This window comes from Lynx canadensis, chromosome D4, assembly GCF_007474595.2.
Source record: "Lynx canadensis isolate LIC74 chromosome D4, mLynCan4.pri.v2, whole genome shotgun sequence".
In the NCBI taxonomy this organism is placed as follows: domain Eukaryota; kingdom Metazoa; phylum Chordata; class Mammalia; order Carnivora; family Felidae; genus Lynx; species Lynx canadensis.
The window spans coordinates 75,889,467-75,910,727 of record NC_044315.2 but is presented as its reverse complement, the minus strand read 5'-3'; the positions used below and the strand labels follow the sequence as shown (position 1 = coordinate 75,910,727).

Genomic DNA, 21,261 nt, shown 5'->3' with positions numbered 1-21,261 from the left:
CTGAGTTAGAGTGGTGGCACTGGGGACAGGGGAGAACAGCTTTAGGAGATGTCCTGGAGGCAGAAGGGGTAGGACTTGGTTTGCATGTGAGGAGCAGGAGAGAGAGGGGCTTAAGGATGGTGGTTTGACAGGGCCTGGCATCTGGGGGGAACTGTAAAGATGGGTGAGTGCTGGCTGCAGGTGAAGCCTGGGGCCCATCCAGCTGAACCCTAGCCTCACCTGGCTGAAGGTTCTTGCACACCTGTGAAATACGGGGCTCAGTGTACCAACCAAACAGCGGGTTCTATCACAGTGGAACCGCTAGTGGGTTTAAGGCTCCTCTGGAGTGAGCTGGCCTCTTGTTCCCCCTTCTCCATCCTAGATTCCCCCACCCATCTCAGAAGCAGCAAAAGCACTTCAGTCACAGACTCCTCCCACAGGAGTGGGTGGGAATGCCAGACTTCCTCCCAGGCACAAGGGGATGGAGACAAAATCCCAACCCTGCTATCTCCTCCTCGTCTCCCTCTCTTCCCCAGTGTTCTCCAGACTCTACACTTCTAGTCTGAGCCTGGTTCCCCTTCTCTTCATGCTGCCAGAACCAACTGATGTCTTGAGGTCATGGGATTCCATACGTGCTTTCCTTCGGAAAAGTTCTAACACTACACATTTTACAAAGCTAAGAGTCTCTGAGCCAAAATATGGTGTTCAGGGAGGACAACAAGGCTCAGGGACATTACAAAAGAATATAACTAGAACCCAGTTTTTTAATGTCTGCATTGACAACACTGCCATATCTTCAGAGTCTACTGGAGGACACTGTTCTTCAGACACAGGTTGGTCTTCGCTAAGCAGATAGGAGAGGGCCCGGAGCACCGACCTCAAGTTCAAGGAGCCTTACCTGGGCAGCATCGCTGTCTTCACACTTGATCCTACACTCGCTGTTGAACTGGAAGCCATTTGTGCACTGGTAGAGCCCATGGAATTTCGGCGGAGGTGGGTCACAAGTCACAGGAACACAAGCTCCCTCCTGCCAGCTGCCATCTTGGGTACACTGAGTCTTGAAGGCTCGTCTTCAAAGAAGAGATAAAAGAAGAGATGTCTCAAGGACCAGATGGCTAGACTCATGCCTTCCCCCCCTTTCCCTTTCCCGTTCCTGATCCCCTACCTGTCCTTTTGGTGGGTAGGGGGCATGCATAGGGATTGAAGAAAATTCATTCACAGAACTTGAGGCAAGCAAGAGTTTCAGACAGTGTCTCAGTTGCGTGTGGATTAAAATAAAATTCTAGCCCTGCAAGCTCCTGTCCTCTCTCTTCCTTCTAGAAGGTTCTTATGGGTGCTAGTACAATGATGATATTAACACTCACCATTTGTTGAACAATTACTATGTGCCAGGTACCTTGCAAACACTTTATATACACATCCTCATTTATTTTTCACAATCATCCTATGCGGTAACTGATATTATCATTCCCATCTTATTGCTGAAAACTAGAGGCCCAGAGAAGTGAACTCACTTGCCTGAGGTCACACAGCCAGTAGGCAGTTCCTAGCAATGTCCCTCTAGATTCTCACAGGGCAGCATGTAATGAACAGTGGCTAATCCCTCTAGCAAAGAAATGAGTGCTTCCTTGTAATCAGATATCCAGACCTGGCTCTCTTTGCCCCCCAGAACTTGTGTGTATTTCCAGCCCTACTTACTTCTTTGACTTCCGGGAGGAGCCAGGCACGTGGTATCCAGGTTTGCACTTGTACTTGCAGAAAGAGCCCACCTTGTGCTTGTTCTCTCGGCACCGGGCTGTCTGGAGGTCTGCGTTGGGCACCGGGGGTGGAGCTAGGCACATGAGCTCACACAGGGCCTCCGGGAAGGACCACAGTCCATCCTCCATACAGGTCAGCAGGCTGTTGTTGCCTGGAGGACACAGGCGGGCAAGGTTTAGCAGATGGGGCGGGAAGGTGTGGGGGATGGGTCTCTGACAGACAAGCTAACTTACGGGTTGCCTGGACTTAAGCCAACTTGAAGAGCCAGAAGGCTCTTGGTCTTGGAATCCTAGACCCTTCCATTTACAACTGAGAGACCCTAAGGAGATCCAGAGAGCTGTGACAAAAGGAGACCCAACCTGGCAAGTAACTCACCCCACATCTATAGTAAATGAAAAGTCAAGGATACTGACTCCTGATTCTGAACCCCACATACTGCATAGGAAAGAGACTTCATGCTTCTTCCATCCATCCTCCTTGGTTTGCCAGGCGGGCATCTGAGCCTAGAGATGAATGTACCTGCTTTCTGATCATTGACACAGGAGGCCCCTATCAGAATCTACTCTGAGCTCTGATGTCAGGGTGCCATGTGACCTCAAACTGCCTGCCGTTACTCTCTGGGCCCTGTGCCCCTGTACTTATCCTAGCCCCCCTCGTGCCTGGAAGTGACAGCACTGTGGTATCTGGAGGCTTGATATTTCTTTCAGGCCCCAGTGTTCAGTGAAGCTTTGCCAAAGCAGCTGAGAGAGCAGCACTCCCCTGTAGGCCGTGCCAGCTCCAACAGACGTGCTGACTGCCACTGGGAAGCTGGCCTGATGGGGAACGTTGCACATAAAAGTAAAACACGAGGTGTTAGGCTTTTCACTGCCAGGTCATATATTGTCAATGCACAAAAACCTCCCCCAAGACAATTAGAGATGGACCTGAAGCCTGGGTTTCTCAAGGGGAAACACTCGTCTCCCCAGTTATTACTGGACGGTGTTAACAAGCAGGGCTGGAAGCACGTGGGAGGCTATGGGGACGTGAAGGTTGGAGGGGTGGAGAGATGGGGCGAGATGGACCTTCACCACATCCTGAGTGCCATGGACACATTACTCAATTATTCTCGCAGCAGGCCCATGAGAAATAGAGACTCAGATGGTGAACTGACCCAACCGAGTCCTCAGAGTTAGTAAAAGGCAAACTGCAGCTTCGAACCAATTTTGTCTAGTGACAAAGGTGTTATTATTTTCCATGGAAAGTTGGCTACATGTGTTCAGTGGAGCCCTTTTCTCTGAGAGCCAAATGAGAGAAGCAAACCCCAACTCTCCTTCAGACAAAATGAAACATTTACGAAAAGTGTCCAGAAAAGTACTGTCAGGTTCCTCATTTGCTTCTTCACTCCATACCTCCTAACCTCACCTTCGTCGGCAGATCTGAGGGGCCCATGTGAATTGCACAGAGGCCTTCATTCATCCAACAAGCATCTACGCAGTGCTGACTATGTGCCAGCTACTCTTCTGTATGGTGGGACAAACTCCTCAAACATAGCCCTCTTGGAGCTTATATTCTAGTGTGATAGGGAGGAACTGAATAAACTATATGAAAAAGTAAACTGTTTGGTATACTAGAAGGCGGTAGATACTCCAGAGACAGATAAAGGAAGAAGAAGAAGAAGAAGAAGAAGAAGAAGAAGAAGAAGAAGAAGGAACGAAGCAGAACAAAGGAGAGGAGGAGGAGGGAGGAGGAGGAGGAAGAGGAAGAAGGAGGAAGAAGAGGAGAGGAGGAGGAGGAAGAAGAAAGAAGAGGAAGAAGAAGAGGAGGAGGAGGGGGGGAGGAGAGAAGAAGAGGAAGAAGAAGGAGGAGGGAAGGAAGAAGGGAGGAGAGGAGGAAGAGGAGGGGGAAGGAGGAGGAAGAAGAAGAGGAGGAGGAAGAAGAAGAGGAGGAGGAGGATGAAGAGGAGGAGGAAGAAGAAGAAGAGGAGGAGGAGGAGAAGAAGAAGAAGAAGAAAAGGAAGAAGAAGAGGGAGAGGAAGAGGAGGAGGAGGAGGAAGAAGAGGAAGAGGAGGAGGGAGAAAGGAGAGGAGGAGGAGGAGGGAGAAAGAAGAGGAGGAAGAAGAGGAGGAGGGGGAGGAGGAAGAAGAAGAAGAGGAGGAGGGGGGGGAGGAGGAAGAAGAAGAAGAGGAAGAAGAGGAGGGGGAAGAGGAGGAAGAGGATGAAGAGGAGGAGGAAGAAGAAGAGGAGGAGGAAGAAGAAGAAGAGGAGGAGGAGGAGGAGGAGGAGGAGGAAGAGGAGGAGGAAGAAGAAGAAGAGGAGGAAGAGGAGGAGGAGGAGGAGGAGGAGGAGGAGGAGGAAGAAGAAGAAGAAGAAGAAGAAGAAGAAGAAGAAGAAGAAGAAGAAGAAGAAGAAAAGGAAGAAGAAGAGGGAGAGGAAGAGGAGGAGGAGGAGGAAGAAGAGGAAGAGGAGGAGGAGGAGGGAGAAAGAAGAGGAGGAAGAGGAAAAGAAAGAGGACATAGGCAGGGCTGCGCACTCTTTCTATAGGCTCCTTGCTCCCTGACCCCAATCATTGTCTTCTTTCTCCTCTTCTGTCAGTGTGATCCATCTGGTGAGCACAAGGCAACCTAGTGTCCGTGAACTCCACAAAGGATTGATTGCATGTTGATAAACAGTGATAATGCAAACTATAGAGATTTCTATATCAAGTAAAAGATGATTCATTTGGCTTCCATAGAAGCAGAGAGGTTTCTAGAACACCAGAGACTACAAACGGCTTTTTGCATTGCTTTTGTGAGTGGGGCAGTGTTTGGGGGTACACAGGCAGAGCAAAAGCTATAGGCTCCTATAGCTTTTAGGGAAGGGGGAAGAGGAGTTATAAAAGATATAAGCTGAATTGACCTCTCTGAATTCCCCAGGAAAGATAAAATATCTGTGGAAAAAGTGTTAGGACTCCTAAAAGTATACCGTATCAGCAATGCAAATTATAAAGTGAAAGTCATGGTCCTTTAGTGGCAAGATAACATAAAAATTGCAAAATGTTACTCAAGAGAGGAAATGTGTGTGTGTGTGTTTGTGTGTGTGTATGTGAGAGAGAGAGAGACAGAGACAGAGACAGAGACACAGAGAGAGAATGCAAACCAGAAACGTAAATTCTGGGAGAGGGTATATAGGAGTTAGCTGTGTACCACATTCAAAAGAAGAACCATGCTAAAGCAGGAATTGGTGGTTCAGGACCATGGACATGCCCGCACCCCAACAACAAACAAAATCCAGGAGATGCAGACACAGAATCAGTATTGCCATGCCCAGCCGTAGCCACTACTCTATATCTATTATATGGCATTGAAGAAAGGGTATAACACATGCTATCCATGTCCTGCCCTCATCCCCTTAGCCCTGACCTCTGTATTCTGAAGGATGGTTAGTGTACCTGCAATCCTGTGCTGGAGGCCTTTGGTTGTGGTCATGTGTGCATGCTCTGCCTGTGCATAGGGCAAGCTCACAGTGCTGCTGGGAAGAAGCATTCAACCAGTGATGGAGCTGGTGGATTAACATGCCAGTTCCCAGAGCTGCGGTACCTCTGAGGAGTATTCTGCTCTGTCTCTCACAGTTCCCCAAAGGGACTGGCCTCTGGTTGCCCACAGCAGTATCTGGCTCTAAAAGAGACCCTGGATGCTTCTGTCACGTCCATGCCTCCTGATCTCATTCCCTGCCTGTGTTTCCTGGGGGAGCATGATGATCTCTGGAAAAGGACATGCAAGCTGAGATCAAGAGACAGATGCTTAACTAACTGAGCCACCCAGGTGCCCCTCATCTGTTCATCTTTAAAGTCAGGAAAATAAACCTTGCTCACCCTACCTACAAATGTGCCTAAAGAAATTTCAACCTCTAGTGAATATTAAAATAATTATAAATGTACTGTCAAAGAAATGTGCCTGTTTTTATTATTTTATTCAAAAGATTACCCAGAAGACCAAATCTCTTTGGGAGCACCTTTAAGTCTGAAATTAACCTAGGGCAGAATACAAGTTGCGAAGTACCAGGAAACCTAACATCTGATTTCTTAGTACGTCATACATGGTGCCTGCATCCTGAAGCCAGGGAATGGACCTTGTTCATTCCTTTAGTGCCAGACCCTAGCCTAGTGCCAAGCACATAGTAGGCCCTTCGTATCCATTTGTTAAATGCATGAACTATTATGAATCTGCATGTGACACTGAATAAGTCACCTAACCTCTCTGGCCTTAAGCCAAAGCTGTCTTTGAGCTCATAGCAGCTCTACAATTTAGGATGTGAAAGAATATTGGCCACTGTATTGTTTTGAGAAAACACAAATGCAGCTAGATGGACTGGAAAAGGACACACGAGCCCCTGGGAGGCTGCATCGGCCAAAGGCTAGTACTGCTGGAGCTGGGAGGAAATTCAGTTTCTTTGTTCCTAGTAAGAAATAGACCTTAACAGAAGATACAGAGGAGGAAGAGGAAGAAGGACAGGAAGTATAGAGGAGAGGTCTCTGTACAAAGTCCTGGGCCAGATGAGACAGGAAACAAGGACATAAAGGATCTCAGGATGGTCGTTTTACCAAAAAGAGCCAACTGGAACTTCACCCAGCACTGAGGCTGCAGCAAGTCAGAGGGAAAAGCTGAGGCAAAAGAAATGGAGCCATCAAGAGAAACATGCCATCCTCTGCCAATTTCAGTCTAGAAAGCACATTCCTAGGCTCCTGAGACCCCATGGAGTCAAAGAGAAAATCTGAGCTGGGCTTGGCAGTCCCAGAAAGCATGTCATTTGCTCAGGAAAACTGGGCTCTCATAGCTCCAGTCGAGGTGAATCAGATTACATTTTGATTATTTAATTGTCCAGTTCTCCTCCTAAATGTCTGAAAGGAATTATATCAATAGCTGTTTGGAATTGAGTCCATCAGGCAGGCCCAGAAGGAATTATCAGGGCCATCTTCTTGATGTTCCTCATAACCCAATTTGTCATCAATCCCATTTTGTAGGTGAGAAAACAGAGTCCCTATAAGGGAATGTGAGTCACTCAATCTAGAGTTGGGGCTCCCTCCAGGTCTGACTCCTAAGTGCTCTCTATCTCTCTCTCTTTTAAATGTTTGTTTGTTTGTTTGTTTGTTTATTTTGAGAGAGAGAGCGAGCGAGAGAGCACAAGGGGGAAGAGGCAGAGACAGAGAGAGGGAGACAGAGAGAATCCCAAGCAGGCTCTGCACCATAAGCAGAGAACCCAATGAGGGGCTTGAATTTATGAACCACAAGATTGTGAGCTGAAATCAAGAGTCGATGCTTAACCAACTAAGCCACCCAGGCACCCCACCTAAGTGCTCTCTTGACCCCACCACAGAGCTTTTACCCATGAGCACAGCCAAAGAACATGTCATGGAATCAGGAGAATTTGAATGAGTGGAGTATCTCAAAATCAAGAACTGGTCATACAATAAGATTTCACAACCTCCACCCCCTTGTCCAGAATGGTGCCCTTTGCTTCCACATTTCTTTACCAAGGGGCCCCATTTGTCATTCCGCATGTTAGACTCAAAGGAAAGAGGCTGTTCTAAGTTGCATTCACCACCAGAGACAACTAATGGAAAACTTCCCAAGAAGAGAGAGAAAGGAGCCTGCAACATTGCACACCTGCCATGCAGGAGAGGCTTGGGAATGCAAATGGCAGACACAAGGTAGATAATTCCACCAGATTGGTGGGCATGGCATGCCCAGCAAAGGGTCATATCTAGAGTCAGGACTCCTGCCTTCTGGCCTCAGTGCTAATGGTAATGTCTTCCTCTTTTGGGCCTCAGTTTCCCTATTGCCAAGTTAAATGATTATCCTTGATAACCTCTGGGCTTCTCCAAGTTCTGAGGTTCCAGTCTTCAGTGGGGTTCTGGGTTGAGGGACAGGCTTCAGAAAAGGTTAAAGGGCTTTAGCAAGTAAGAACAGGTTTGACTCTCAAAACCTGAGCAACTGCTCAGAGTGGAGCACGAGTGAGAAAGGAAGAATCATTTAACAGATTACATCTTAGCATTGCTCATGTCGAAAAATGGCCTCGTAGGCAGCTGTGTGATCTTGGACAAATCTCTTCTCCACTGTGACCCTCAAGTCTCCAGGCATAATCTGAGTAGTGGTCTACCATCAGCACCCAGCAGTGGTTCGGACCCAGTGGCATCCTAGTCTATCTGGGGCCCTGACCATCCCAAACACCAGGGTGACAGATGGAGAAAGAAGCATTCTCTTAGGAGTTGTATGAGAATCTCTCTTGTAGGGGAAGGGTGACCCTGTTTTTTGTGGGGAAGATGTCCTGATGAGATCATTGGGACCCTCCAGGGCCTGGCTATCTGCTTCTGAGAAAGAAGGAAGGGTCTCCTCCTGAGACAGAAAAGAGAATGGGCAATTCCTACAGCGAGGGAAGTCATAACAGGCTCTGCAGGGAGATAGTTGGGGTGAGGAAAAGAGTTGAGGGCAGGTACGAAGGTTCACCGCTATAGGATGTGGCCACTCTCTTTGTCCACTCAGCTTACATCTCCATATTTGGTAATGTTTGAGAAATCAGGAAGTGCTCAATGATGTTGAGTATCTTCTGGAAGTAAGTAGACTGAGTTTTCAATCTGAGGTTAAATAGGCAAAACAGACAGAAAAGGCAATAAAAGCCAGTAGTACAATGTGAACCTTTGAGAAAGACCTTTGTAGGATGAAGGCGTGCTCACTTTATTTTTTTAAATATTTTTTTTAAGATTATTTATGTAAGTTGTCTCTACATCCAATGTAGGGCTCGAACTCAACCCTGAGATCAAGAGCCCCATGCTCTTCCACAGGAGCCAGCCATGCTCCCCAAGACATGCTTACTTCAGAAGCCCCACTCCACGGTCAAGTGCACCCAACACAGTTGAGTTGAGGTTGATGAGGTGATATAAGTAATGTTGCATTTTTAGCTCTTTAATTAAACATTTATGATTTTGAAGTTTTGTTGTTGTTGTTGAACTTTAGAATATACTTCCTCTCATCCATTTTTGTGGGTTCTACCTGTGCTTGTAATGCTCATTTAGTATAGTGCTTCGGTAGAAGTGACTCTAAGGCTGTGGGTTTGCAGGATATTTTGCGTACATCTTAAAGAGGGCTCAGAATTTAAGTGAAAGTGGGGATATTCAAGAAAAATTCCCTGGGAATAGAAAGTTAAGTGTTTGTTATATCAGTTCCTAGGGGCTACACTAGTAATTGCCTGTCCTGGGTGGTGGCTGCTTGTCTGATGACACTTACCTCCCAGGTTCTGGGAGGAACATGGAGGATGGAACCTGTCTCCACAGCTCCCAGGACTAAGGCCTCCATGGGATGAAGAGGTCAGGGCTGGGAGAGAGGTCATGGCACAGGTTCTCACAAGGATGCCCCTTGGGGAAGGGGCTCAGTATTCACTGAGCACTTTCTCTGGCTCTGGAATTTTATACACACCATATCTTTCAGTCCTCAACTGGACTCTTCAGTGTGGACACTCCTACTCTCATTTAACAGATGGGAGTATTGAGGCTCACAGTCATGAAATAGCTCTTCTAAGATCAACAGCTGGGGCAGAGCCAGAATTGGAATCCCAGTCTGTCTGATTCTAATGATAGTGTGCTTTTTGCTTACATTATACTGCTAGAAAAGGAAAAATGAAAGGAAGAAAGGGAAGGGAAATAAACAAAACATGGAGGGAAAAGTTGTTCACCTCCTTACCCCCTCACTTGAGAAGAGGGGCATCAACAAGCTCGAGAGAGAGGTAGCTGGACCTCCACCCAGTCCTTACTGCCTCCCACACCCTCGCAGATGTATCATGGAGAAATGCTTCTCTGCATTCTCTGGAGAAGAACAAAGTTGGAATCACCAACTATCAAAATGGTGGTCCCTCTGGGCCTCATCTCCACAGCGGGGTCACCCCCCTTCTACCATAGTCAGCAGAGGAGCAACAGCAGAAGGGTCTGAATCACTTTAAGAACCATTATTAGCCACAATGGGGGCTATAATAATCAATGCTAATTTGCACACTGCTGCTTCCCAGAGGCCCCTGATTGAGAGGAGAAGTGTGATTTCTTGGGCTGGAGTTATTAACACATGCCACATCTAGGCCAAGGGAAGGGCTCAGACAGCCTGAAAGGTGGGGGGCTTACAATTTCCACTGTCTCTTCACCTCTCCCCAGCCTAAGTCTTTCGAATACCTCGCATGAAATGGCTATAGCTTCTTTACTCAAATCATGTTGGGTTAAAAATGAGGGGACCCAAAGGGTGCATCCCATCAGTGCTTCCTGTTTTTCTTTTGGGGTATTTTAGTGATACTGCTTGGTCTTTCATTCATTCCTTAAACATTTCCTGCAATATTACTTTTATCAATTTATCCAGCCATCCAGTCAAAACACTCTGTTGCGTCTTATTAAGTGCAGGTTCTGGGCTTGTTGACAGCAGATGTGAACATGGATTAGCCACAGCCACTGCCCTCCAGGAACTCATGTCCAGTAATCGTTGGAAACTCTGCTTCCCCCGGAAAATTTGGGGAAACTATTGACCCTCTCCAATCACCAAAATGCCTGCAACTCATGAATACATAACATTACATATAAGTTCAAGGGAATTCATAGACCTCATGCCAATCCCCCTGCATCCCATGGAAGTCCACTTATCCCCACTCAGTGGAATGATGGTAGGACCTATGTTTCATGGCAGGACCCATCTGAGGGAGGACCCATGCTTGAGTGAAATATCATTTTGGGTGTCTCATAAAGGGACAATGTTCCCTCTGATAAAATAAACAAAGGAGAGGATCCTGGCACCTCTGAGAACTGGATATACAGATCTTCCTCAACATACGACAGGCCACATCCTAATAAACCCAACACACATTGAAAACATTGTAAGTCAAAAATACATTTGTATTCCTAGCCTACTGAACATCCTAGCTTAGCAGGTCTACCTTAGACATGCTCCGAACATTTACATTAGCCTACAAAGTGGGGCAAAATCATCTAACGCAAAGCCTATGTTCTAATAACATGCCCAATACCTCATGCAATTTCTTGAATACTATGCTGATGGCGGCAGACAGAATGGCTGCGCGGGGACAGAGTGGTTGTATAGGTATCAGTTGCGAGGTACTATGCCCAGCACCACAAGCTGTGTCAGACGACATCCTGCTAGCCCAGGAGAAGATCAAAATTCAGAATTCCAAGCACGGTTTCTACTGAAAGCATGCCGCCTTTTGCACCGTTGAAGAATTGTAAGTTGAAGCATCATAACTTGGAGATCGTGTGTCATGTTAAAACCCAGTATTACGACTGGAAGCCAAGAGCATTGGTTCTGAAAATACCACTAGCTTGCTCTGTGATTTTGTACATGTTCCTTCCTTCCTCTCACTGGACCTCCGTTTTATCATGTTTCCAAATGAGCACTTATTCCAAGAGCTCTGAGAACCCTTCTAGTCCTGACATTCTAGGTCACCCAGGCCGGCCTCTTCTCCATTTCCAAGATGTGGCCTCTTCTTCAGGAAGCCTGATTATGCCTCACTCGCCTCAACACCCCGATGTTGCCCAGGAGATCCCGGATCCCAGCAAGTGCTCCCCACTCACACCTGCTCCTCTCCCAGCTGGCCCTTCTTAAGGATGATCTGTGGCTTTGGTGACAGACACCAACGTGGATCCCACCCCAGAGAGTGTGGCCTCAGGCAAGTTCTTTAACCTCTCTGAGGCTCGGTTTCCTCCACTGGAAATAACATGGGAATAATAACACTTATCTCTTAGGCTTACTGGGCCCTAATCCTATCCGGTGAACTAGTCACGTCACTTCCAAATGCTACTTTCTTAGAATCTTTTTCCTCCTCCCTCCCTTATCCCTGCCCTCTCTCTTCTTTTCGGTGAGACTTGTCATATTTATCCCCATTCTACTTTCTCCTCAGCTGCACAGCCAGGCAGTTTCCATAAACTGCACTGGTGGAGGGAAATCAGAGGAGCAGATAAACCCCATCCAGCCCTTGAAAGTGTTGGAGACCCAGGGGAGGGCCTGGAGGCAGCCTCTGGGTTTCCCACACAGGAAGCAGGGCCAAGCAGAGCCAAAGGGCCCTCGATACCTTTCAATTGCGCAGGGTGACGGCATTGGAAGGAGCACGTGCTACCAAAGGTGGTGCCTTTAAGGCAGGAGAAGGACGCGGCGTAGACGTGATGCTGGTCCGGGACGCCACAGTCCACTGGCTCACACGCCACCTGCTTGTTCCACTTGCCCTCGGTGCAGGTCACCATGACGCTGGGTCCCGTCTGAAAGGCAGAGGTGGGCACGGTAAGGGCATGCAGATAGAATCCCGCAGGTCGGAAGACCCTCTTTTCCCCCAGCGACAGCTCAGAGTCTCATCGTGGCTCCAGGAGGTCACTGCTTCAGCTCACTTTTGACAATCCCCACAACTGTTTGGATTTGGTATCTCAGTTCCCGTTCTCCAGATGCAGACACCGAGGCTCAGAGACATTGATTGGCTCCAAGTTACACAGCTGTAAAGAGGATACATGGGACTCGAACTAAAGGCTGCACTCTTAACTGCTCCCTGGAAAGTCTCCCGGATTAGTATTCCCATTGTGTTGATGAGAATCTTAAGACTCAGACCTCTTGGAGCCTGACGACTTCTTTCCTGAAATAGCCTGTGAAATATGGCACAACAGCGGGTCACTGGCTCTTGGTCTTTGTATCTTTTCTTGGCTCTGCAGGAGGTAATAGGGAGCCTCTTGTTCTGTGTGGTACACAGTGGGCATAGCCCTGGGATACTGGAGGCCCGGACGTGAGTCCTTTGTGCTGAGTCTACGGGCAGGTCCCTCTCCTGACCTGAGCTTGCCCGCTCGCACTGAACCCAAGGATTGCTCTAAGAGCCACTCCCTGCTCTGAGATCTGATGGTTCAGTAGTTGAGAGAGATAGACATAAACAAGGAACAAGCCTGGGACAAGCGAAAAGAGTCGGCAGGGATTTGAACCAAACCAGAAGATGGCAGGGATGCGCGGGTGGAAGGGTGAGGCCAAGCTCCAGAGCCAAGGGAGGGACTGCCATCAGCAGCCCGCAGGCTGCCATTCAAGGAGGGAGCCGCCAGATCCCAGGGGACTGAGGATGCCAAATGTTGATCTGGGATCTTAAAAGCAAAGGACATTTTTCCCCTCCTAAGCACACATCAAAGGGAGCAGAGGTCCTTCGCTGCCAAAGCAGCCTAATTGTTTCCACAGGAGTTCAGACCTGCCGTGTCTGACACGAGGAAGGAGGTGTCTAAGACAAGTGATCGAGGGCTCCGGGGCTCCCACGTGGGACTCTGTTCAAGCCCAGAAGCTCTACACAAAGGTCTCTCATAGACAAGTAGTGTGCGCTGTGTGCCTTCAGCATGAAGGTGACGCCCGCTGGCAGGGTCCTGGGAAAGGCTGCATCTAGTGACAGAGCCCCTGGCACCCTCAGATCTCATGGCTTCACGGCCCCCTCACCCCACTCCCCACCTGAGATCCCACGGCGGCATGTGGCTGAAGCAACATCCTGCCGCATCTCAAATCCACCCACGGCCATTCCCCTTGGGCAGACACTTCCCTCTTCCACGGGCTCCTCTCATGACTCGAGGGCTCTCCCTGTGACCAGTGTCAATGCCAGACTCCAAGCCACCACCGAGTGGGCAGCCAGACGACCTTTACCAACCATGATCTGACCACATCACCTTCTTCAACAGCTCCCTGCTGCCCCGATAAAGATAAACCTCAAACTTCCTGACCAACCTAACAGGGCCTCACACTGGTGGATCTTGCTTGCCCACCCCCCAGCCTCATTGCTTGGACGAGTTCTGGAAAGAAAGAATCGGTCTGCGGCATGCTGTTTCTCACCAACAGACTTCCATCCGCCATTTCTGCCTGTGCACAGAGCACCGATTTCTCCCTCCCCAGCCACACACCCTGGTGCCTATCTATCCGGTTCTTTTCAAGCCACTTCTTCCAGGGTGAGGCCCTCTGGGCTTCTACCACACCCTGCACTTGCCTTTACCCGTGTTTCTCACACTGTGAAGTCATTCCTCACCCCTTGTCTGCTCCCGGCAACAGTCACTAGGCTCCTGAAGAGAAGGAACTAGGTTTATCTTAGTGACATTTTTTTTTCCCTCTCTCTAGCACCTAGTACAGCATCTGGTTCCTGGCGAACAGATGTGTTACAATCTGTTTTACAATTACCATGAATGAGCGAACACCTCATTGCCGGAGGGCTCACCTCTTTCCAAAGCAGCCCCCTCAACTGAAGCAGAGCTCTGCCTGGGAGGATGTCATTCCAAAATGCTCAGCCTCTGGTTCTGCAGGTTTGTAACCCTCACAAAGACTCCGATACAGGTTGTGTGGAACGCTACCTTGCACGGGAACCATTGTCTTAGAAATTCCGGACCGGTGGGTTGACTCATTCAATCCACACATATTTACAAAGTATCTCCTGTGTGGCAGCACTGTCTGAAGTGCTGGGGATTCAGCAGGGGACACGCTCACCGCCCGGTCGGCCTCTCCCGGGCTGGAGAGGGGACCCTGAGCCCAGCACCTGCGCACACCTGGCTCTTGATGAGCTCGTCATCCCGCTGGATCTGGAGCACGTAGCCTGTCCGGCAGCTCACGGTACACCGGGCGCCGTGGTAGCGGTCGCTGCTGGAGCAGTTGAGAGAGGCGTTCTCCACCGCCAGCTCTGGGCAGTCAGCGGCCTCACATGCGAAGTGCACACAGCTGGGGAGGAAAGGAACAGGAGGGTCAGAGGAAGTTTCCCTGCAGGATCACTGCATGCCAGCTGGGAGGTAAAAAGCTCAAGGCGTCCCCCTCCAAACTTTTGGGAGCTGAGACAGAGGAGAGGGAGAGGTGCCAGCTTTGGTGAGGAAGACTCTGGAGGCAGGGGCCACAGTGTATCACAGGGCATGGTTTATGGAAACAGAGAAGCCAGCGTTCAAACGTGGCAGAGAGCTGTCTGTGTTATTCATCTTCAAACCTCACAGAACCTCGGTTTTTCCATCTGTGAAATAGGGATCATGATCACAGCAAGTACACACTGAGTCTCTCACGTGCCAGGCACCAAAGACGAACAGCAGACTCTTCGTATTCTGTAACAATACTCACTTTCGAGGGTGGTGGTGAGAAATCAGATAGGTCAGGAAAGGCACAGAGCAGAATTCCCGGCACGTAAAGACACTCCCTAACTGGCAGCTAATGGTATAAACAAGTCTATGCTCTATAACCTAGAAGCTGTGTGACTTTGGGCAAGGTACATCACCTCTCTGAGCTTCAGAGCACTCTCAGATCTGGCCAACCCATAGGGTCATGAGACCCAACTGAGGTGCTGATTGTAGAAGTCTTTTATAAGCTGTAAGGTGACTTCTGGATCGTCAGTAAAGCTGTTCAATGATCATGCCTTGCTTCTTGGTGTGGCTGCTGTTCTAATCTTGCTGTCGATTTGAACTCTACCCACTTCTCAAGTCTGCGCTCCATGTAAGTTTGTACAGGAAAATTTCCCCTGTATTCCCTGTGTTCCCAGGGGAGATCCCTGGCAGGCCTTCTGCCCTCCTTTCTCTGACTGGCCTCACGCTTCATGCATTGAAAGCACGGGGTCCGGGTACCCACCATGTGCTGGAATGTGTGCTAATCCTTAAGGAAATGGAAATATAAAATCCCTGTACTGCATGGTCTTTCCCCTTATGTTTACTGTTACACAGACACTCAGTAACTTTAGCGACTATTCACTGATTGCTTATGTACATGAGCTCACTCCATGCTCACAACACCCCTATGAGCTAAGTGTTATTCATTTTATAGCTGGAAAAATCGGGGACCGGTGAGATCAAGTTACTTCTGTAACTTCCCACCCAGATGTGTGGCTCCAAAGTCCTTGTTGTCAACCTTGCCCCTCACCTGGACTAGAACTTTGCTGAGGGTAGAGATAATGCCTGTTTCATCTTGGGGTACTCTGCACTGCGATAAAGATGCTTTGCATATGGTAGGTGCTTCTTAGTAGCAAGAAACAAGTGGGGGGAGGGTCTCGCAATTGCTGTTAAGCACTTTGAGGAGGCTGAGACGTTCACCGGGAACACAGAAAGCTTGTAGGGGGCAGTTTTCTCTAATGTTTGCCTCTCTATGTCCACACCAATGACGGCCACAGGGTGTGCACAGAGAGCTAGGTCTAGATGTGCGCTCAGAGCCTCAAGGCTTTCACTTTCCTGTGTTTATCTAGGAGACAGGGAGTAAGTGGTGGCCAAACCAGCTTAAGAAGAAATTCATAATTTTTTTTCTCTTGGTCCCCATTTCAGGAGGGGACCACTGAGGGTTTTACAGGAAGATAGCTACCCATCTCCATGCTCTATGTCCTGCTCAGAAGTATGGGGAGAATCAAGGGGTAAGGGTGGGGGTATGAGCTAACAGCCTCCAAACATCACAAATTCACTTTTTAAAATACTCGGAAAAGGGAAGCGTTTGAGGCTTTAGACCCACACCCACGCGGGCTTTGCAATCCCCACATAACCCCCTTCCCAAAGGCAACGCGTGAGAGGGATTAAGTGACACTTGCTGAGATATTCGATTCTCCGCCCTCCTTTCTACCCCCCCCCACCCCACCCCCGACAGTCTCCCCTGCATTGTGCCATGTGGAGGCCTCTAAGAGACTATAACTCTGGAGTCAACGCAAGGGCTCTGACACCAAACAATGCATCTGTTCACGGTGTGTAAGCGCCGGGGGCAAGAGCCACATGGTTCCAATTTAAATAGATTTACTCTGTAAGCTACCAGCTCCTGAGCTAGTCTTCTGACCTATGCCTTACAGTGCGGCCATGCTCACTCTGTGCTCCCAGGATGACAGCCAGGGGGCTCTGGGCTGCTCCGGGCTATGGGGCCACAAAGGTAAAAGCAGCCTGTACCTGCCCCCCACCCCCATGTCTCTGCACATTAATGTTCCTCGTAAGAAAAAGGATAAACTGAAACAATGGATTTCCTACAATGGAACTGGGCAAATCCAGCCTCTACATCCAGGAATGCCCCTTATCGTTAACCTTGGAAAGTTACATAGTACACTGAGCCTCAGTTTTCTCCTCCGTAAAATGGAAGTAAGAAGCCAATTTCTCTCTCAAGAGGATCAACAGGGTGACAGGTCAGCCACTCATTCATCTTTTCCACAGACCTTGGGTGGGGACCTCGATGCACACCAGACACTGTTGTAAACCCTGTGGATACATGAAAATTCCTGCCACCTGTGTCTTTGAGGAAGAAGGACATGCACCCCAGAAAAGTCATAAAGAAGCCTATTTCAGGCACAGAAAGGGCACTAACGAGGAAATTATAGAGGACGACTGTTGGGGGTTGGGGGAAAGGCACCATGTGCAGATGGGTCAGGGGGAGGAAGCCTCCATGAAGAGGGGACATAAGAACTAAGACCTGGATGAAATGAAGGGATAAGCCAAGCAGAGGTGTGGAGCAGAGGGAATCCCAGGCAGAGTAAAGAACACATGCAAAGGTCCGGGACAGGATGGAGCTCAGTGTGTTTGTATAATAGAAAGGCCCATGCATAAGAAATGCTTTGGAAACTATGATATTGGCAAGAGAAGATGGTTTCTCTGGCTCTCTCTGCTGTAGAAGAAAAATATCCCCTGGTACATGAGTTATCTGACCAAAAGGTTTCATGGCCAAAAGAATAGGGTAGCATTGGATTCATGAGAAGTCAGCTTTTTTCTTTTTTTAAATTGCAGGACTTCTCAGAACCTTGATGTGGATTTCCAGGAGGGGCTAAGACACACATCATTTTCCAAATTCTGATAACCTTTTCCAGTGTGTCATTTCTGGATTAGCGTCCTCCAGAGAACACTGTGGGGACTGAGGCATCCCTGCTTTTCTCAGCACATCTGTGCATACCTGGCTCACAGGCTTGAAAACAGGGAGAAAGGGGGAAGGGAAGGGAATCCGTGCCAGGTATGAGCCCCTGTGTTTTACCTACATCACCTGATGTGCATCCTCACCATAACTCCTTGAGGTAGTACAATTACTCCCATTTCCAAGAAGAGGAAAGTGAGACTCAGTGAGTTTAGCTGGCTGGCCAAAGGTGCTCTGTATGGACAGAATGTCAGTGCTGTTGTGCCAGCCTGTCCCCCAAGCCCCTGCTCTTCTCTTTGCATTCCCATTAGCTGGAAGGGTTGTATGAACACATTGTCCAAAAATGATAAACATTACCCCAAATACCCCTCCCAAATACCTCCCTGACACGGCCCTGTCATTTCTAAAACACAAAAACAAAAATCAAAACAAGGAAAACAAAAGAAAAACCCCTGTCCTCATTTTAAAAAGGGGGTGGGTGGGGCTCCTGGGTGGCTCAGTCTGTTCAGTGCCCAACTCTTGATCTCGGCTCAAGTCATGATCTCATGGTTCATGGGTTCAAGCCCCTCATTGGGCTCTGCACTGATGGTGCAGAGCCTGCTTGGGGTTCTGTCTCTTCTTATCTCTGCCCCTCCTCCACTTGTGCTCTCTCTGTCTCAAAAAATAAATAAATAAACTTAAAAAAAAAGTCTTTAAAAAATGGGGGAACGATTTAATACCCATGATGGGCAACAAAAATAAGAAAGAAAAAAAGAAGACACTTCTCGGAGTACGTTGGCTAATCCAAGGGATGGGGGAAGGGGCTTTTATCAATGAAATTCTCACAGGTGGGTAAAGGAGGAGACACACATCCCCCATACAAAGATATGTAAATATTTTTTCCCTATATATATATATATATATATATATATATATATATTTAATATTTAATATGTTTACTTATAGACTCAAGTTTCGTATAGAGGTATATCGTTCAGTGATTCAATAGCCAAGCCCCAACTGCTGTCCCCTCTGCCCAGGGAAATGGCCCCCAGTCATGCATAATAGGATCCAAAACTGCTCAACCAGGATCCAAAAGACCAGCACTGGAAGGGCTGCTGAGGGTCCCGTTCCTGGCTGTGTCCCTTGACTCTTGGCCCAAGTCCTGTAGCTACGCTGTGGGGAAGGGGGGATAATAATAATCCCTGTTTATAGATCACTGGGGGTTACCTCAGATGGAGACCACAGAAAAGTCAGCATGTCCACACTGGGAATGAATGGAAGACACTCGTGGCACCTTCCCAGCGCTGCAGGGTCACTGGGAAGGGAGACTGAGACAGTGATGAAGATAGGGCTCCTTTTTCCCTTCCGGGGAATGCAGCGACTACTGGAAGGGAATCCTGAAAGGCTCTTGAACCCTGGAATCCTAGAAGCCAGAGGCAGTGGCCCAGGGGTGATGAGGCCCCGTCGGATGCCTGCAGGGTGGGGACAGCAGCGCGTTGCGCGGGGCGCCCGAGGGAGGGGCGGCTGGCTGAGCAGCAGGTCATTACTGGCGCAGGTGGCCCACGGCACCGACCCCATCGTGTCTCCAATCTGCCGATGTCTTTACTATGAACACTCCTGACGTTTACATGTTGGCAACTAATTACAGAAGAGGATTAACGGGGGGCAAATCCACGTTGTTTGTGGCCTCATTGGGCCCGTGTGGCAGGAATCTTGAAACTTCAGATGAAGAGGAACCTGCTTTGCCCCGGGAGGCCTGAGAACTGGATTCCGATGCCAGTTCTGCTGCTAAGTGGCCGGGTGGCCTGAGGAACTCCCTTCCCTTGCCAGGACCTCATGAGAGTGCAGAACCAGAGAGTCTCTTAGAGGCTTCCCAGCTTTCAGGGACCACAGTTTTATGGAGACAAAACAATAGAGGTATCTAATTTCACAGCCCTTTGGAAGGGGGAAAAACAGACTTTGATAATCCCAGTTATTGAAAGGACACAGAAGCAGAGGAAGGCCAGTAGACATCTGACAGGAGTGGAGATTAAACAACATCTGGGAGAAGAGTCAGGAGCATCTGGTACCTTCCAAGAGACACACATGCTCAGCCACAGCGGTTCCATCTGCAGATGTGTCCCCCAGACCAGCGACTCCCAACAAGCATTCTGAGAGGGGCTGGCCAGTGTGGGGGAGCCTGTGGTCTCTGGCCATGAGAGCCTTCTTGCTGGGCTCCAAATCTCATACACGAATTCCTATAGAGTCATCTGATGGGATGGATAGTCACGTGTGGGCTCCTGGCAGTGCACAGACTCCGGGGATGCTTGTAGGCACATCAACTCACCCCCACCCCACCCACAGTCTAAGCCCACACTGGCTACAAGGAGTCAATCTGGCCACAGGAAGAATTTGTTTCCTCCTAGAGTTGGCTTTCTAAAAGTTAGCTCTCTATCGGAACTGTCCTTCTCTGGGTGGGCTGGCATGGGGGAGTGGGAAGAGTTTCAGGTAGAGGAAGGAAGGAAGGAAGGGAGGGAGGAAGGAAGGAAGGAAAGAAAGGGGAAGGAAGGAAGGAAAGAAGGAAGGGAGGAAGGAAGGAAGGAAAGGAGGAAGGAAGGAGGGAGGGAGGAAGGAAAGAGGGAAGGAGGGAGGGAGGAAGGAAGAAAGGAGGGAGGGAGGGAGGAAAGAAGGAGGGAGGCAGGGAAGGAGGGAGGGAAGGAAGAAGGAAGGAAAGAAGGAAGGAAGGAAGGGAGGAAGGAAGGAAGGAAGGAGAAAAGAAAGAGGAAAGGAAGGAGGGAAGGAAGGAGGGAGGGAGGAAGGAAAGAGGGAAGGATGGAGGGGGAAGGAAGGAAGAAAGAAGGGAGGGAGGAAAGAAGAAAGGAGGGAGGGAGGGAGGAAGGAAGAAAGGAGGGAGGGAGGAAGGAAAAAGGAGGGAGGGAGGGAAGAAAGAAAAAAGGAAGGAGGGAGGGAAGGAGGGAGGGGAGGAGGGAGGTAGGAAGGAAAGAGGAAAGGAAGGAAGGAGGGAGGGAGGAAGGAAAGAGGGAAGGAGGGAGGGGGAAGGAAGGAAGAAAGGAGGGAGGGAGGAAGGTAGAAGGGAGGGAGGAAGGAAAAAAGGAGGGAGGGAGGAAGGAAAAAAGGAGGGAGGGAAGGATGGAGGGAAGGAAGGAGGGAGGGAGGGAAGAGGAAAGGAAGGAGGGAGGGAGGGAAGAGGAAAGGAAGGAGGGAGGGAGGGAAGGAAGGAGGGGAGAGGGAAGGAGGGAGGGAAGCAAGGAGGTAGCAAGGAAAGAGGAAAGAAAGGAAGGAGGGAGGAAGGAAAGAGGGAGGGAGGGGGGAAGGAGGGAGGGAGGAAGGAAGGAGAGGGAGGGAAGGAGGGAGGGAAGGAAGGAAAGAAGGAGGGAGGGAAGGAAGGGATAAATGAAGGGAAGGGAAGGGAAAGGGGAGAGGAAGAGAGTACTAATTGTATAAGCACATGGCTCACTGAATTTTGTAATAAACTGTTCAATTTCTGTTTAGAACCACAGGATAGATAGATAGCATGTGTGTGTGTGTCAGACACACAGGAGCCTCGATCCATGGTGTGGCTTTCCTCACTGAAGAAGCCTCTTAACCCACTCACCACCATCACTACGCACCCCCGTTGTCCCCGCTTCCCCTAGGTGTGGAGCTGGGCTTGGGCTAGAATCCCACAACTGGACCTCTCATTTGAAAGCTGATCCTGTTTCCTTGGGCCTCTGAATTTATTC

The 21,261-nt window shown here is 49.1% G+C and overlaps 1 protein-coding gene across 1 annotated transcript in view; it reads right to left on the bottom strand.

Moving 5' to 3' along the window:
* PAPPA (pappalysin 1) overlaps window positions 1-21,261 on the bottom strand; it is a 242,095-nt gene that overhangs the window by 43,413 nt on the left and 177,421 nt on the right. Inside the window, exons 14-17 of the mRNA XM_030294042.1 lie at window positions 14,272-14,440; window positions 11,805-11,988; window positions 1,678-1,888; window positions 878-1,049 (exon numbers count right to left, since the gene is read on the bottom strand). Coding sequence (XP_030149902.1) covers window positions 878-1,049; window positions 1,678-1,888; window positions 11,805-11,988; window positions 14,272-14,440 — 736 coding nt within the window. The remainder of the gene's footprint in view (window positions 1-877; window positions 1,050-1,677; window positions 1,889-11,804; window positions 11,989-14,271; window positions 14,441-21,261) is intronic.